Genomic DNA, 16,410 nt, shown 5'->3' with positions numbered 1-16,410 from the left:
CACCAAGACTGTTCATCTTCATAGAAGAGATTGGGTGGAAAGGCTTCCTGAAGCCTTATGGGCCTATAGAACTACATGGAGGAACACAACAGGACATTCTCCCTATGAACTTGTTTATGGGAAAGAAGTCCTGCTCCCCATTGAGTTCCAAATCAAGACCTTCAAGATGGCAGTTCAATTGGGAATGAGCCTATCAGAAGTTCAAAAACACAGAATGGACCAGCTAAATGAGCTAGATGAAATAAGACAAGATGCAATTCTAAGGACCGATCTAGTTCAGCACCAAAGAACTAAATGGCATGATCAACACATCAAAGAAAAAAAGTTTCAGAAGGGAGATTGGGCACTATTGTTTGATTCCAAGTTTAAGGACTTCAAAGGAAAATTTCAAACTCATTGGCTTGGGCCATATGAGATTGATGAAGTCTTTAAAAATGGAGTAGTTCGAGTGAAGACCATTGATGAGCTTCAGACTCCTCTCATTGTGAATGGCCATAGATTGAAAGTCTACCATAAGCCACTCTCAAGAGAGGAATTGGTTAAGTTGTTCCAAGAAGATTCTGCAATGAGGCTAGTGGAGAAGAATTCTTCTCCTCCATCAGCCTGATCTTTGTTTCTTTCAGTTAAAAAAAAAAAAAAAAAAGAAAAAGAAAAAAAAAAAAAAGAAAAAAAAAAGAGAAAAAAAATCTCTTGTATAAGCCTGAAAACCAATCTTGGATTGGCAGTCTTATGCAGAAAATATGAAGTGAAAATCAGGGTCACCTGACGCTTTATATCTTCTCTTTTTCCGTCCATCTCATCCATCTCATCATTTTCATTCCACTTCATTTTCTTTCAGTCCATTCATTCCATCTCATTTTCACCAATAAAGTCCCTCTCAGGACTATTCCATTCATTCAAGTTGTTTTAATCCTCTTTGTGCAGGCAGAAAAGTGTTGCTGCAATTTCCACAGCTAGGAGCTAATTCCGCAGCTGATATCAAGATTCCGCAGCTAATACACTCTGTTCCTGCAACGAAAATAAACTCTGTTTCAAAAAGAAAAATCTGCAGTCAAAAACACCAGCATCATTAAAGGAGCAAGGACACATGGCATATACAAAGGCAACAATCAATCAAAGGTTAGGGATCAAAATGCAATTATACGAAGGTATGTTCTAAATTTCTAACTAACAGTTATATCATTTATGTATGGTTTTCGGATTATGGTAGGAGGCATGTAATGTAATGATTGACAAGATCCCCATCCACTCCTCATAATCCTCATCCATTACGCTGCGTAATCCACCTCACCGCCTTCCTAACGGTTCCCTAATCGTTGTGATTTGAACTTAATACGGCCTGCTCTCTCTCATCAATTCTTCGTACCAGAGTTGCGTGTACTGTTGTACCACGGCTCTCCAATTGATCATTCCGCAGCCAAGTGTACGCAGCCACCCGACGTTCAGGGATTCGGCCGTTGTATCCTCTACCCATAACTCCGCTTCTCGCATGCATAACCTCATCTTCGCATTGTTATCTACGCCCTCACCGTTTTCACTCCCGGTTTCATTCACCACGTTGTTTCACCGTGAACATACTCTGTTCTATTCCTCACCTCTCCACTCAAAACCCTGACCACCAGTTTCGTAATTGCATCACGGCCATTCTGCTGTAGCCGTAAAACCACTGCTGACCATTCTGTTGTAGCCGTAATACCCACTGCTGAGCACTGTTTTTCCCGTATAAGCTCTCTCTCCAGTATTCGAACAACGCTGTCAGAGCAGCAAGAGAGCTGGTAACCGAAATGGGCAAGTTATTAAGAGCAGAGCCGGAAGGTTCTAAGTTTTTAGACGGTTACCCACAAACGAAGAATGCCCTACAGAAGGCCAAGTGGTTAAAATTTATTCAGAAGTTCAAAGGATATCACAAGGAAGTCACCAAGGCCTTTGCTCTGTCGTTTGATGGAAAAACAAACACTGTGGAGATTGGAGACCTACAATTCACTGTCACAGAGAGCAGCTTGGCTCAAGCAACTGCTTTGCCTCGTACTGGGGAACATTGGTTCAAAAATCGAACTGTTGAAGGCCAGGAGTGGAAGAACATGTTGAAAAATCCAGGTATGGATACCACTATCTTCACCAAAGGAATACCTGTAAGTGTCATTAAAAAGGAATGGACTGCCTTACTTTTGCTAGTTCAGAAATTTTTAACATGTGAAGGCAGATTTGGTATAATGTATGTTTATCATACAAAGATAATGATGCATTTTATGGGTGAACATACCATCAATCTTCCTTATTTCTTGCTTGCTAGTCTGAAAAAAATGAGTGCCACTGTTCAGAAAAATGTGGGAAACATTGAGCCCCACCTATATCACCATGGACTCATTAAAATCTTGATTGAGGAGCAGTTAAAAATCAGAAAGGATACATGGGAGAAATTCCTTGTTAGAAACCATTTTCAAGAGGCAGCAGAAGCCTCTATTATCTCTCCTAGGGTGCCAAAAAGAATTAGAAGAAAAGGGAAAGAAATAGTCACCCAAGAAGAGACTGCTGCCCAAGACACTGCTGTAGAAGTTGAAGAAACTGCCCAAGAAATTGTTACAAAAACTCTTCAAGAAATTGCCCAAGAAACTATTCAAAAGGAAAAGAAAAAGGGAAGCAGAACAAAAAGACAAAAGGAGGATAAAGGAAAAACTATTTTGCAAGAGTCATACCCTTCACCTGAACCTTCAAGTGAAGAAGATACCCAAACATTAGCTCATAGGCTTGCTCAGCTTCATGAAACTGCCAGCTCCAAAAAGAAACAAAAGCAAAAACAACAAGAACCAAAAAGTACGAGCCTACAAATAAGGAGAAGCAGTAGACTTATACAGAAGAAGAGTGTGACTAAAGAAAAACAGTCCCATTTCATTGATTTGGGCACACCTGAGAAGACTCCAATTCGGCTAGCTATTGAGCTAAGTCCTCCAAGAGAGGAAAGTCCTGTCCAGCAAGAGAGAGAAAGCAGTTTTCAAGGATTTGAATTTAGGCCAAGACAAATACCTGACATTGACCCTGTCCAGCAGGAGGCATATGATTATTTGGAAACATTAGAGCAATCTGTTGCTGGCCCTAGTATTGTCTTGCCCCTTGAACAACAGGTTCAATCTTTGAAGCAAGAAGTATTTGAGCTAGAGGTCCTAAACCGTCACATCAAACAGGAAAATGAAGCACTGAAAGAACAGAGAAACGTGGACAAGATGATCCACGATAACACAATGCTTCATCTGGGTCTTTGGCAAAGAAAGAACAGGAAATTGAAGAGGAAATGCAGGAAATTGAGCAGAGCCTTGGTCAACTTGAAATTCAGATGCTTGGTTAAGAAACCAAGAACAAATGTGGCAACAGGAAGGAAAAGGAGAAGGTTGGATGTCTTGGCAGAGGCATCCGAACATGTGAACTGAAAGATTATGATAAAATTTTGGTTGCATGAGGACATGCAACACCCTCGCAGTGGGGGTATGTTGAGCCTCAACCTTGCACTCATTTACCTGTCCTCCCAATAGCTTTTCCCTATTCACTTCTCTCTTCTGACATCATTTCCTCCATCAACTTGTTCAATTCATTTCATTATATGTCTTTTAACATGATTTGATTGACTGTGCTAATGATTGATTGTTTGTTTAGAATTTTCGTACATGTTCAGCATTTCCGCAGCTGTTCTGCAATTCCGTAGCTACTCAGCAATTCCGCAGCTGTTCAGAGATTCCGCAGCCTTTTTGTTGTTTGCTATACTCCACGTGTCTTCTCCAGGAACGAGCCACATGGGCATGTTGGTATGGATGTCTACATGGATCGTATGCTATTGGTTGGGCCAAATCAGTCACGTATGCCCCCGGTCAACGCAGGAGTACCCACGGTCAAACAGTTAAGTTCCAGACGGTGGCACGGCTCTGCGTGAGCAATTGAGACACAGAATCACAACTGGCACTTCCTCCACGCCACGAAGACAGCAAGGGACAAGATCTAACCATAGATTTACTCCCCATGATGACCGTTTCCTCCAAATGTGCACGGAGCTGCCTGCGTGTTGCTGCGTAGTTAATTAGTTAGGCCTGTAGTTGCTTAGTTTACGCAGAGGACAGTTTGTCCCTGTGCCTATAAATAAAGCGTTCTCCAACGCTTAAAGATTAGTTTTTTGTTATTGTAATTGCCGTAATCATTTTGGTTGTAAAACTCTATTTTAAAGACTGCTGTTACAACACTTTTTCACTGTATTTTGACATGTTGAATTAATAGAAGAAGACTGTTTCTGCTCATTTCTGCGTAGCTGATCTTTAGCTGGTTGAGTGGATGGAGGGCCCCCATCTATCACAACCTATGTACAGTAGCATTTAATTTTATTTTCCTGCCTTTCTTTGTTTTCATTTTCACATGTACAATAATGTATAGTTTGATTTCTGCAATTTTTCATTTCTTTGAACATGTATAATAATGTACAGTTTGATTTCATGCCTTTACATTTCCAGCACTTTTCAGAACTGATCAGTTTGTTTATGCAGGTGTGTTAGAGCCCGGGATAGTGTGTTTTTATTTCTTTTATCACTGATGGTATTTGAAGTTGTCTTGTCTTAGCTGCTGATTTTTACCTTGCTTACGTAGTTTCATTTGTTAGTTTACTTCATCAAGTTTTGACAAGTTGCTTACTAACTTTTTGATGGTCTTCTCATCATAATTATCTAACTTTTATTGGACCAGAATATCATTGAGTGGAAGCTTGGTTTGATTAGCTTTTTGACTCATATTACTGATTTCTTCTTAACTGTTTTTCACATGAACAATTACAGCTAAAGTGTTAAGAAAGAATGAAGTGTTATGATTTGTCATTTAAGTTTTGCAGTTAAAGTAGTGTTTTTCACTTTCCATTGAGTTAACATAGATGCTATTCTTGTTCTTATCAGCAGCATAGATAGTGGACTAGTGCCATTAGTCATTTTGTTTAATGCTTTGCTTTCATTCGAAGTTTCAATTCCATTGCAAGTCACTTTTCAAGCTTTCTCTTTAAAAAGTTCTAGAAGCATTTAGTAATCACCATACACAAACACACACTCACCTATTTATAAATCCATCACTCCATCTTAGGAAGTTAAATCAACCACAAACATCATCTAAAAACGACAAAAAGAACTAGGAAAGGTTACTTAAGTACATACTGTACATATCACTTCATCAGCTTACGAGCCCCGGGTTGACAATTAATGATAGCAATTTAGACAACACTAAATTGACCAAACAGGTGGTAGCCCCCCCTGTCCGGGGGGTTTGAGGGGGGCGGGTAGCCCCCCTCTACGGGGTCTGGGGCAGCGCCCCAGGAAATTTTTTTTTGGACCCTATATTAGGTTGGGCGAACCTACCTATGGTTTTCGGTCCATGGTTTTGGATGCGATGGTTTTCAGTCCATGGTATTGGATGCTTCGGCATGTATAAATATGTATTGTAACATTGAAAGGAATATAATGAAAAATCAAGTTGGTAGTCCCATTTTTGGGATCCAGGGGAAAATCTCTGTGTATATGTGTTTTATGTGTTATGCTCTTGCATTGTTTATTTTTCTGTGATTTAGAATTCGTATGCAGGTAATTTTTGTACGGGGTTAAAACCTACAATGCACAGCAGCTGTCAGATTTGGCCAATCAACGGTCCAGATCTGATCGGTGGGTCGCAATCGGCGGAGGCAATCGGTAGATTGAGGGCGGACGGTATGGAACTTGCGATGGCAATCGGCGATGCAACGTGGACCGTCGATCAAGCGTGCAGATCAACGGCCCACGTTGCATCACAGGATCGCTATCAGAAGATACAAGGAGTGCCTACAACGACCAAGGGCATGAGCGATGTGCGATGCGATTAACTAGACCCGACGGTTATATAAATATTATTGCATAAGATTTGAGATCCGCTGAAAGGCATTTTCCTATGTATTTTGAATATTTTTGTTATTTAACGAAATACAAAGGGAAAACGCCAATGTGATAAAACCCAGACCCGAAGGGGTTCGGGAATGAAAATATATAATATTTTAGATCTGCCAAAACCATTTTTTCAAGTTTTTTAGTGTTTTTAACGTATTTCAAAATACAAAGGGAAGATGGGGAACAGGCCATTTGCAACTTGCGATAGTGATAAGGACAGACCCGATAGAGGAATAGACAGTGTTAAAGGACTTTTGAAGTCTGAAATAAACAGAGCTTGGCGGGATTTCAAAGTGTTGCAATGTTTTTCTGTGTAAAACAGAAACAGTCATTGTTATCATTTGAAAGGATTTTAAAGGCCCGAAGACCCATTCCATCACAGAACAGAGGCCGGGAGACATAGACTGGGAGACAGAAGGCTGGAAGGGGAAAGGCAACAGTGCAATACAGCCACACCAACAAAGGATCATGGAGCATTGCTGGCATGATTGAGCCACCTGACAACGCAAGACATTTACCAGAATTTGGTTACTATGCTGTTAGAAAAAGAAAGCTTCGAGCTCATGCGTGTCTAGTCATAGCATCAAACAGTTAAAAAGATGTAGGGGATAGATTAAGACCTCTTGAGCCTCAGAAGGCTCGAGAGCATTGTAAAAGGCCTATAAATATTTGAAAGTTCAGAGTAACAGAGGTTCAACTTTTGGAGATTATAGAGACTCTGCTCCTCTAAGCTTCTCATCTTCATTCCAACAATATAAGCTTATGTTGTTGTTACATGTTCAATTCCCATTTTCTCCTATGTTCTAAGCTTGCACTTGAATAGGTTATTCATGTTTCTTCTGTGTCTAATGCCAGATAACTGTCATCTTATCTCTTCATTGGTAAATTAGATTTGCAAGTTTCATTTACTATCTGTAGCTAGCCATTCATATGTGTTTATGTATGCATCTTTTGGTATAGTCAGTATTCTCCATCTATCCATTGAATCTATAAACTATTGAGCATTAGTGGTCTAAAGCCTTGTAAAGCTGAGGGTGTTCATGCATGTCTTGAGTGAAAACATAGTTGAAACAGTCATCTGACTTGATCCAAACCATCATCCATTCCAATAGCTCATAGAACAATATCGAAGATTATATGTTACCAGGCATCTCCGAGCTACAACCTAGGAGAGCTTCCTGGAGTGATAACAGGGGGTATTCCAATAGACTGTATTAGGAAACCCATTCCTTGAAGTCGTTGAACCCATGGATCAGTAAGAAAAGATGATGGAAGATCTGGATATTATATTTTTATTCCAGATCAACAAGGATATTTTCAAGCTATCACATTTCCTTTTGTATTCACACAAAGAATCTCAACCATGGTCCAAGCTATGCAGGAATTAGGACAAATAAAAAAACGTCTAGAATAGCTCAAGGATCTAAAGTCCTACCTGAAGATTGAATAAGGATTGAAACAAGATGCAATCATCATAAAAATAGAAAGATTAAAGGGATAGTTAGAGAAACAATGTTGTGCAGAAGAATCAAATTTCTTCTGGCATAGAAAACACTACTTTGTAGAATTGCCCTACAATGTAGATTATAAAGGAAAACCCTATAAAAGTATAGCCATCCCCTTGAATGAATAATATAGAAAGGGATACAAGATCTTTTAAAGAGAAAATTAATAATATAATCAAATAGTCCCTAGAATGGTTATGGCTTTTATGTAAATAAACTTTCTAAACAAATTAGAGGAGCACCTAGATTGGTAATAAATTATAGGTCGTTAAATAATGTCTTGGATGATGATAATTATCTGATTCCCCATAAGGGAAATATTATATCAAAAATTTCAGGGGCAAAAATATTTTCAAAATTTGATATGAAATCAGGATTTTAGCAAGTATCTATCAAAGAAGAAGATTGCTTCAAGACAACATTCAGTGTCCCCTTTGGAGATTATGATTGGAATGTTATGACATTCGGCCTCAAGCATGCTCCTTCCAAATTCAAAAAAGTTATGGATCAAGTATTCAGGCCATGTTTCGATTGGCTAATTTTATATATTGATGATGTTTTAGTATTTTCCAAATCGTTAGATGAACACTTCAAGCATGTAAACAAATTCAAGCAGATAGTCAAAAACTGTGGGTTAGTTTTGAGCAAGAAAAAGATGGAAATTTTCCAGACCAAGGTCAAATTCCTTGGACATACCATAGAAAATGGCCAAATTTCTCTTCAACATCATGTAATAGCATTTGTAGACAAATTACCGGACAAGATTAAAGATAGAACCCAACTTCAACGATTCTTGGGTTGTCTCAACTATGTTTCCAACTTCTACAAAGATTGTGCACATGATAGAAAATTACTAAACTAGATACTTCAAAAGAATCCATAACCATGGACTGCAGCACATACAACTGTTGTTAAAAAGATTAAAGAAAAGGTAAAAATGCTTCCCATTATGTACATATATGATGAAAGTCTCTATAAAATTGTTGAAACTGATGTGAGTGACATAGGATGGGGAGGAGTCCTCAAGAAACTCAAGAATGATCAAGAGAAAAATTATTCAGTTTTCTTCCGGAGTTTGGAATTCTGTTGAGAAAAATTATTCTACCATTGAAAAAGAAATAAAAGCTGCATGGAATCGTATAGATAAATTTGATATACATATGGTAAACAAAAAGTTCTTATTGAGAATAAATGCTTCAACAATGAAAAATATATTAAACAAAGATATTAAGAAACCAAGAGAATCAAAATTTTCTAGGTGGAAAACCTTATTCTCAAACTTTGATTTTGAGATAGAACATATCAAGGGCAGTAGAAACAATCTCCCAGATTTTCTCAGTCGAGAAAACCTCCAAGAAAAAAAACCATCTAATGATAATTGTCAATAAATGGGACCCCACTGCACACCATGAATCAATCAGAGAAATATATGATTCCATGAAGTGGGACGATTACTGTCAATCCCGAAAACCAACCTGGAAACTAAGAAACGCACAAGTCTTAGATGCAAATCTTCAGCCACATAGAGATTTACAACACTTAGTTCTAGAGCGAAAAGTCTATCCTAAATCTAGCAAATGGATTCACGACATGGCTTATGGTCACTCAATGCATCTAGCCAACCAACCAAAAAGTGCCCTCACTCTAAATTTTAAGGACCTTGAAGTCCTATGGACAGATGAACAACTCAGATTCAACACCTTCCATAAATATTTCGTGATCAACAGAACGAGGAATCCAGAATTTCATCAAAGACTAATGTGGACACAACACAATCTGAACCTCATCTTTCCTGACACAATATATAATTTTTCAGGATATAAGAAATTATGGTGGGATGTACTCTGTAAAGATAAACCAGACTGCACATATTATACACTTTTAAAATTCGGAGCAATATTTATCACACTACTTCATAAACCAGATTGGCTAAAAGAATGGTGGACCTGGTTTGGAATCAACAAGACTGCTATGGACCCCATCTACTTTCAATTAGACTTTAGAATCACATGTGATGAATGTATGGAGTGTTGGCATCAACCTTGTAAGACTATTGCATATTTAAGTAGATATTCTATGATCAAATTCTGTCGGATTACATGGCTAGATATCATCAGTGGTTAGTCCTCACAAAAATAAAGCATCAGATAGTGCTCGAGAAACCTATGATCATAAGGCACATCTTCACAAAAGCCTGGGACACCAGTGGCAAATACACCAGACAAAGGTTCCCTGGTACTAATGTACTAGGAACATAATCATTGTACTCATATTCATTTCTCGTGGGCTTTATTCGATAAAAGCCTCCACTGTGTAAAGTAAAAGTCTAGTCACCTGAAAATGAGTGTGATTGGTATCATGGGGTTCCGAAAATATCTCCACTGTGTAAATCACTTTGTAAGATTTACCATATGATTCCCTGAGACTCGAGGCACTTCTCCGACTTCTATTGAGTACTGAACCACATCTCAGTGTGTCTATGGTAAATCACTTGATTAGATTATGACAGTACCCAGAGATGTTGATTGTCTCCCCACAACTCCTATAAATAAAGGGGAAGAGTCTCATTCGAGGAATCGGTGGATTTAGAGAGATCGAGAATTATAGAGAGAGATCGGTGTGTAAGAGTCTAGGAGTCAAAAGTTTGATAAGCCTGTGCATGAGGACCTGTGAGCCTGGTGAGAACCTAATGTGGCCAAACTTTCATAGGTAAAGAGTCCTTTGGTTGAGACTACTCGGGTTCATAGACAGAGTCTGCAACATGCCAAGAAACCGTTGACTCCTAGCTTATAATGAGCTAGAATAACTGGTAAATGCCTTTGCAGTCGATCTCTGGTTTGTCCTCAGATAGTTTTGTGTCTTGTTGATCTTCGGATTTGTTTGTAATACCCATCTGTTGTAACATTCAATTTATTTGAGATTGATAAAAAGAATAAGTTCCATTCTGTGTTATATTTATGCACATAAATTTATGTGATTAAGTGAAGTTCGTCTAAGGTTCATTTGAGGTTCGCTTAGGATCTTGGAGTGCAATTTTCTTGTATAGGCAAGAGGTCGTTGAAAGAGCGTGTTTGCATTAGATCTGTCTGAAGATTTGTGTAGCTCAATCCATAATCATATTCGTCTACAAGCTTCATTCTCCATCAGAGGAAGCCTCTACGCAAATTGGTATCAGAGCGAGTGACTTCTCGTTCTCCGAGTAATTATAACCTTCTTCTTAATTAAAAATGTTGATGTTTATGATTGATTGATGTCCATTGACTTTTACCAATTATTTAATTTATATGATTGTGCTAATATAATTAATGTTATTTTTTCCATGTGGTCTTGGATAGACTATGATGGGGTGCCTTGTTAAGGCATTCCTAGATAGACTATTATAAGATGCCTTTTAAAGGCATTCCTAGATGCTAAGTGGCCAATTCAATTTTTCATCCTATTTTAGTATTATTTTTAAACATAACTATGATATAATCTCACCAATACCAAACTTTAAAAAAAAAACAAACAAACAAAACAAAAAACTTAATATTTTTTTCTATATATTCTTACAAAATTAAAAAATTATAATAAAATTATTAATATATAAAATAAAAAAATAATGGCCATGCATATTGAATTAATTTTTTTTACTCAAAATTAAACGAAAATAATCTAAATAAAAATAAATAAAACAATCACTTAAACACATGGGAAGGAAAAGTTTTATCATCCGAAAAGTTTGATGGGATATCACAGTTTTTGAAAAATGATAATTTCTTCCAATGAACTGTGAGAGATAAAACAACAAAATCCTACTATCGTAAACGCTCTTCCTTTTCATCTATTACACCCCCGGCCCCCTCCAAATTTTATTCAATTGTTTCCAATAAAACCCAGAAAAGATTTAGGTGTATATTTAATGTTCACTATTTATCAAAGGTGAAAGATGAAAGCCAATTGTGCCAGTGTAAAAGCTGTTTTAAGGATGCTCAAACCTTAAGGAACTTTCAGCATTATAATTACACTAACAGCATTTTGTAATTGGATAAAAATTTTTTATTGGAAAATAAAATATGTACTTATTGTCGAATTGAGACTTCTGTGATCTATAATAGTTATAAGAAGAGCTTCGGGGTAATTTACATAATGAAAGACTTTTGTCAACGCGTTTCGAGCCAGCAGTGTGGCTCATCGTCACGACAAGTTGAAGAAATAGATCCAGCTTTGCGTGTTAAATACGCAAAGCTGGATCTGTTGAATTTGTTTCTTTAACTTGTCCTGACGATGAGCCACACTTGCTGGCTCGAAACGCGTCGACAAAAATCTTTCATTATGTAAGTTACGCCGAAGCTCTTCTTATAAATATATACTGATTATTTACTTTTTAACCTGGAGAAATTATAGTTGCATTTATATATATATCCAATCAAAAAAAGTAATAATAAAGAACGAAACGATTCCTATTAATCGGATATGTATGGTGGATGGCTTGATTGAGTGTTTTAGTTTCAAGTGTTAGTTTGATGGTTTGTATGTGATGGAATGTTTTAACTTTAAGGATTAGTTTAATTAGTTGAGTTTTTTAAATAAAAAATATTTTATTAATGAAGTGAGAGTTTGTTAGTGGAATTAATTTTTAATATTCTTAAAGTCAAGTTTTATTAATAAATTAACAGAGTGTAATTTCTATTGGTTGGCACTAAAAAACACAAATGGACACAAATTGTTATGGCTTCAAAAGCACTTATAGGAAGCTTGTGAAAAGCAGGGAGGCAATTTAATTATTTCAAGAGGATTTACTCGGACTTCATTTTAGGATTTTAGGCTTGTGAAGAAACGAGAGGCCATTTATTTATTTCAGAAGGATTTACAAGGACTTTATTTTAGAATTTTTGGAGGTAATCTGTGAAAGAATTTTTGGTCAAATCAAGGTCAAGGTCTTCATTTTAGATGTAATATGTGAAAAAAAATTAGTTTAAAATTATTGGATGCAATCTCTGACTTTATTTTAAAATGATTAGATGCAATCTGTGAAAGAATTTTTTTAATAGATTTTTATTGTAATTATATTTTTTTTGAAATTTTAAAAATAAAAATAAAATAAATTATTTAACTTTCATTTATAATTATTTTGAAATCTACAATTTCTGAAGCAACAATTATTCAATCACATATATATAATTATATCCTTAAATAACTATTATGTGTTGATGACATCCCTCTGCATTCCAGTGCCTGACATCTAACTTAATTTATGGACGAAACACATAAACGAGATCTAACGAAACACATATATGTGATGATTAATATCTGCATCTGCGATGATTAATATCATCATCATGATCATGATTTGGATACCACTGAATGTTGTTGTTTGGCGTCCTGAATGTGACCCTTTCCATCCAAACCCTTTTTGAAAAATTTCATGAGATATTCTCTGTAAGAAGCTCCCTGGTACAATGGAGGATGCTGCTTGTCTATCAATTCTGTCCTGGGTGAGACCACCACATCACGGGGTGGGCTGCAAAACACGGCCCGGGGTGGGCTGCAAAACACGGCCCATGACATTCTTGAGCGGTCCTTGTGCACCATGCCCCTGTGTTCAATGCTCTTGTATTTCCCATTACTTAATATCTGTTTATCAACATACCAGTTATTAACCTCTAACAGGAACAACAATCTTGGATACATTTGAATATAGTTAGGCTATTAGCCTAGTGCTATTAAGTTACCATATAAACTATGTAGTAATATTGGAATTTGAGTGTTTTCAAGTGTTTTTTTGGGAGGATGAAGTGATCGGATCAATGGGTATTATCTTTTCTCAAATTAAGAGATATGCCAAAATCATTCTAACAAATTATTGATTTAGAATGATTAATAATAATAATAATAATAATAATTTAAAAACGGAGGTTTAGATGTGAACTTACCTCCATCTGATCAGCAATATTCACAACCAGAGCACTTGGAACGCACTGGACGTCAATCCAAGCTCCATTTTTGCGAATTTGCAGACCTGGGGTTTGGTCATTAAGAAGAATTGTGAGGACGTTGGGATCAGAATGGGGAGCCAGTCCCACCACTAGATCCGGCTGAGGACATGGTGGATAGTAGTTCATTCTTATATGCAGCTCCTTCCTTTCCCCTCCTACGCTCTCGTTCAGAGAATTTTCACTGTCTAGGCCCAGATCACGCGACAATGCCTCCATTAGCAGTTCGAATAATTTCGACAGCTCTCTGCTGTATTCATCCATAGTTTCCCTGCAACCACAAAAGTCTTCATCAGACATCTTGGGCTCCCCTGAATCCCCATAGAAATACAGTATACATAGATCAAAATTTTGAAAGAAAACGAGGATATACGTAAAATCAGTGAGTTTTGTGGGCCATTTGCTCATATCCCTCAAATCAGGAGGCCAAATAGCGTTATAGTAATAGTCTCCCCAATCCAACTGAGCCTCTGAATCTGGGGAATATCCAATTTTGCTGCCATAGCCGATGGGATTCTGTGCTTCGTTAGCGTATGCTTCCTTCTCCTCAGTGGCAAGTTGAAAGAACGCCTTGCCCGCTGCTTGCACTCGAGCAATAATAGAGTCAGGGATGCCATGATTAATGATCTGGAAGAAACCCCAATTCTCTGAAGCCCTTGAAATTTGTGCAGCGATGCTGTCATATTGATTCTTGCAGAAATGATCATGTTGCTGGGGGGTGAATCCTAGCTGTAAATCGATAATGGGAACCTGGAACCTGTTAGGGTCCTCATGGGTTTTCTCCACTGGTCTCACGTACTGGGGTGGAACCGTTTGGATTCCACTGTCTGCCAACGTCTGCACTCGCTTAAACGCCCAATTCTCCATAGCCATCGTCTCTCAGCACAGAAGTTTATGCTAAATGTGCAATTCGGAGCTTCTCTCTGAACAGATACGGAGAGCGGATAAGCGTTGAGCGGAGGGTATCTTGCTCAGCTATCTGTTGCCGTGCTATGCGACAAAATGGACGGTCTCTCTGTGGGTACTGTGAAGTTTCACACCAAGGTTATCAGACAGATTGAGGACCTTCAACTAACAGAATTTTATTTTCAATATTCAACAAATCAAACCCAAGAAATACTATAGTGAGTCTTTCAGCTTTTTGGGTTTTGTCAAAGTTTTCCAATAAATATATTTGGAAAAGGTTAAATATCAAATCCAAAAAATAGTCTTTTGGCTTTTTAGTTTTGGTAAAGGTTTTTACATAAATATATGTGACAAATGAAAAAAGGTATGGTTTTAATGTTAAAAAAATGGGGTATAGATTAGGCGATCAAATCAATGGCCACCTCATATTTCTTTGTATAAATAAGTTTTGGAGTTAATAACAGGAATTTGATTTTTCTTTTTATATTAGTATCTTTACAGTGATTACAAGCCTAAACTCATGTAGCTTAGTTAGAATTTAAATTACTCAATATTTTGTTAGAATTTAAATTACTCAATATTTTGAGTATGAGTCTCGAAGAGACCTCTTATGCATCAAAACTTATATATTCGTTATAGTGATTACAAGCCTAAAGTCATGTAGCTTAGTTAAAATCTAAATTACACAATATCTTGACTACGAGTCTCGAAGAGATCTCTTATGCGTCAAAACTTACTTTTCAAGAATTTTTTTATGCCAATTTTTTATATAACTTAATGAGTAACATTTAATTTTGAAATAATGATAATTTAATTAAAATATATATTTTATTTTTCAATAGGGTGGTGGGCAAAGGAGCAAGTAGGTTTGGGGTGCCCGTCACCCTACTAACATTATAGGTTATTAATAGGGGTGTCGTGGTTTGCTTTCCCTTAGCTTGAGGTGTGTGAAATAAATTCTATTGTTTCATGGAGTGTTGTGTTCTTGAGTTTCATTATGTTTGGTTTGCGACGAAGGGAGGGAACATGTATTCTATTTATTTTTCATTCCTCTCTAGAGTTGGGAAAGGGGTTATGGTTGTATTTATCAACTTAGACTTCGAAGTTGGAGATGGGGAGATCTTATTACAAATTGACATGTTAATGATAGCATGTTGGTGGGGGTTTTCAATTGTTGTAGTTCTTTGTTTTTCTGCGTTAGTTTGAGAGGTGTGTGTGAGGCTGGTTTCAAAATTGCTGATACATTGATAGGCTCAAGCTTCATAGTGACTAATCAAGTTGTTATTGTGGACGGTTGGTTGAGCCATTTTGGGTGCAACTTGGGTTCGACAAAACTAAGCTGCTTTATCTTGGCATGCATTCATGGATTCCAATAGGTAATTTTTCTTATCTTCCCCAATATTAATATTTTTATTGCTTTTGTTTGTCTTGGGTATCGAGTAGCATTCTCGGAAGAGTATGTGCAGGGGTTTGTTTCTTATTTTATTTTACTTATACTATGAGGCTTTGTTGTCTGGGGAGAGGGATTTTATCTTTGGTTCTTCTATCCCTCCACTGAGGGGATTGTGGAATTTCACTATTGGTGAAGGTATGGAAGGTGGGGTTGGACCCGAGTTTTTAATTATTTTTTGATGTTTGGTCATTTTCGGTACTTGTAGCGAGCCAGAACATTTTTGGTATGTTTTTGTAGTGAGGAGGGTAGGTCTTCCTAAGCCTCTAATCCTTGTTTTCAGCCTCGAGGTGTGGTCTACAAAGTGGGAATTTGTAACAGCCCTCGTGAAAATTCCATGTAATAAAAGTTAATAAAGGAAAAACTGATAACCGCGGTTGATCAAACACTAATTCCAAGTTGAATGTTGGGCAAGACATCCTAGGGGGTGTTCATTTGGTTATTAATGGCTAAAGAAATTGGAAAAGGCAATTGCTAAAGCTTTGGAAAGGCAAAATGGCATTTTTGCACATTTATTTATGAAAAAAATGGAAATTAGGAGAAAAAGGAGGTGAAAGGTCACATGTTGCATGTGAGGAGGAAATTGAAGGAAAATAATGGAAAATGAAGAAAATAGAGGCCTCATTCATAAAAAGGCTTCT

General features: G+C 37.2%; 1 protein-coding gene across 1 annotated transcript; it reads right to left on the bottom strand.

The window, feature by feature from the left end:
- Positions 1 to 12,510: 12,510 nt before the first annotated feature.
- Positions 12,511 to 14,518, bottom strand: LOC149159324 (anthocyanin synthase-like). Its single transcript, XM_089436454.1, has 2 exons — positions 13,354 to 14,518; positions 12,511 to 13,054 (listed from the first exon to the last, which is right to left on the bottom strand). Exons 1-2 carry the CDS (start codon positions 14,284 to 14,286, stop codon positions 12,764 to 12,766), a joined length of 1,224 nt encoding a protein of 407 aa, XP_089292580.1. The 5' UTR covers positions 14,287 to 14,518; the 3' UTR covers positions 12,511 to 12,763.
- Positions 14,519 to 16,410: the final 1,892 nt, after the last annotated feature.

Source organism: Pinus tabuliformis, chromosome 5_2 (genome assembly GCF_031772625.1).
Source record: "Pinus tabuliformis cultivar Carrire ecotype Pingquan chromosome 5_2, CPIR1, whole genome shotgun sequence".
NCBI lineage: Eukaryota > Viridiplantae > Streptophyta > Pinopsida > Pinales > Pinaceae > Pinus > Pinus tabuliformis.
The sequence above is the reverse complement of the archived record's forward strand: the minus strand, read 5'-3'. Positions and strand labels throughout refer to the sequence as shown.

What these genes read in the sequence shown, in the direction of transcription:
- LOC149159324 (XM_089436454.1), bottom strand. Translation starts at nt 14,286, where the DNA reads ATGGCTATGGAGAATTGGGCGTTTAAGCGAGTGCAGACGTTGGCAGAC. An exon ending in ATATTGCTGATCAGATGGAG is followed by an intron (nt 13,055 to 13,353) that starts GTAAGTTCACAT and finishes GTTGATAAACAG; the next exon opens with ATATTAAGTAATGGGAAATA.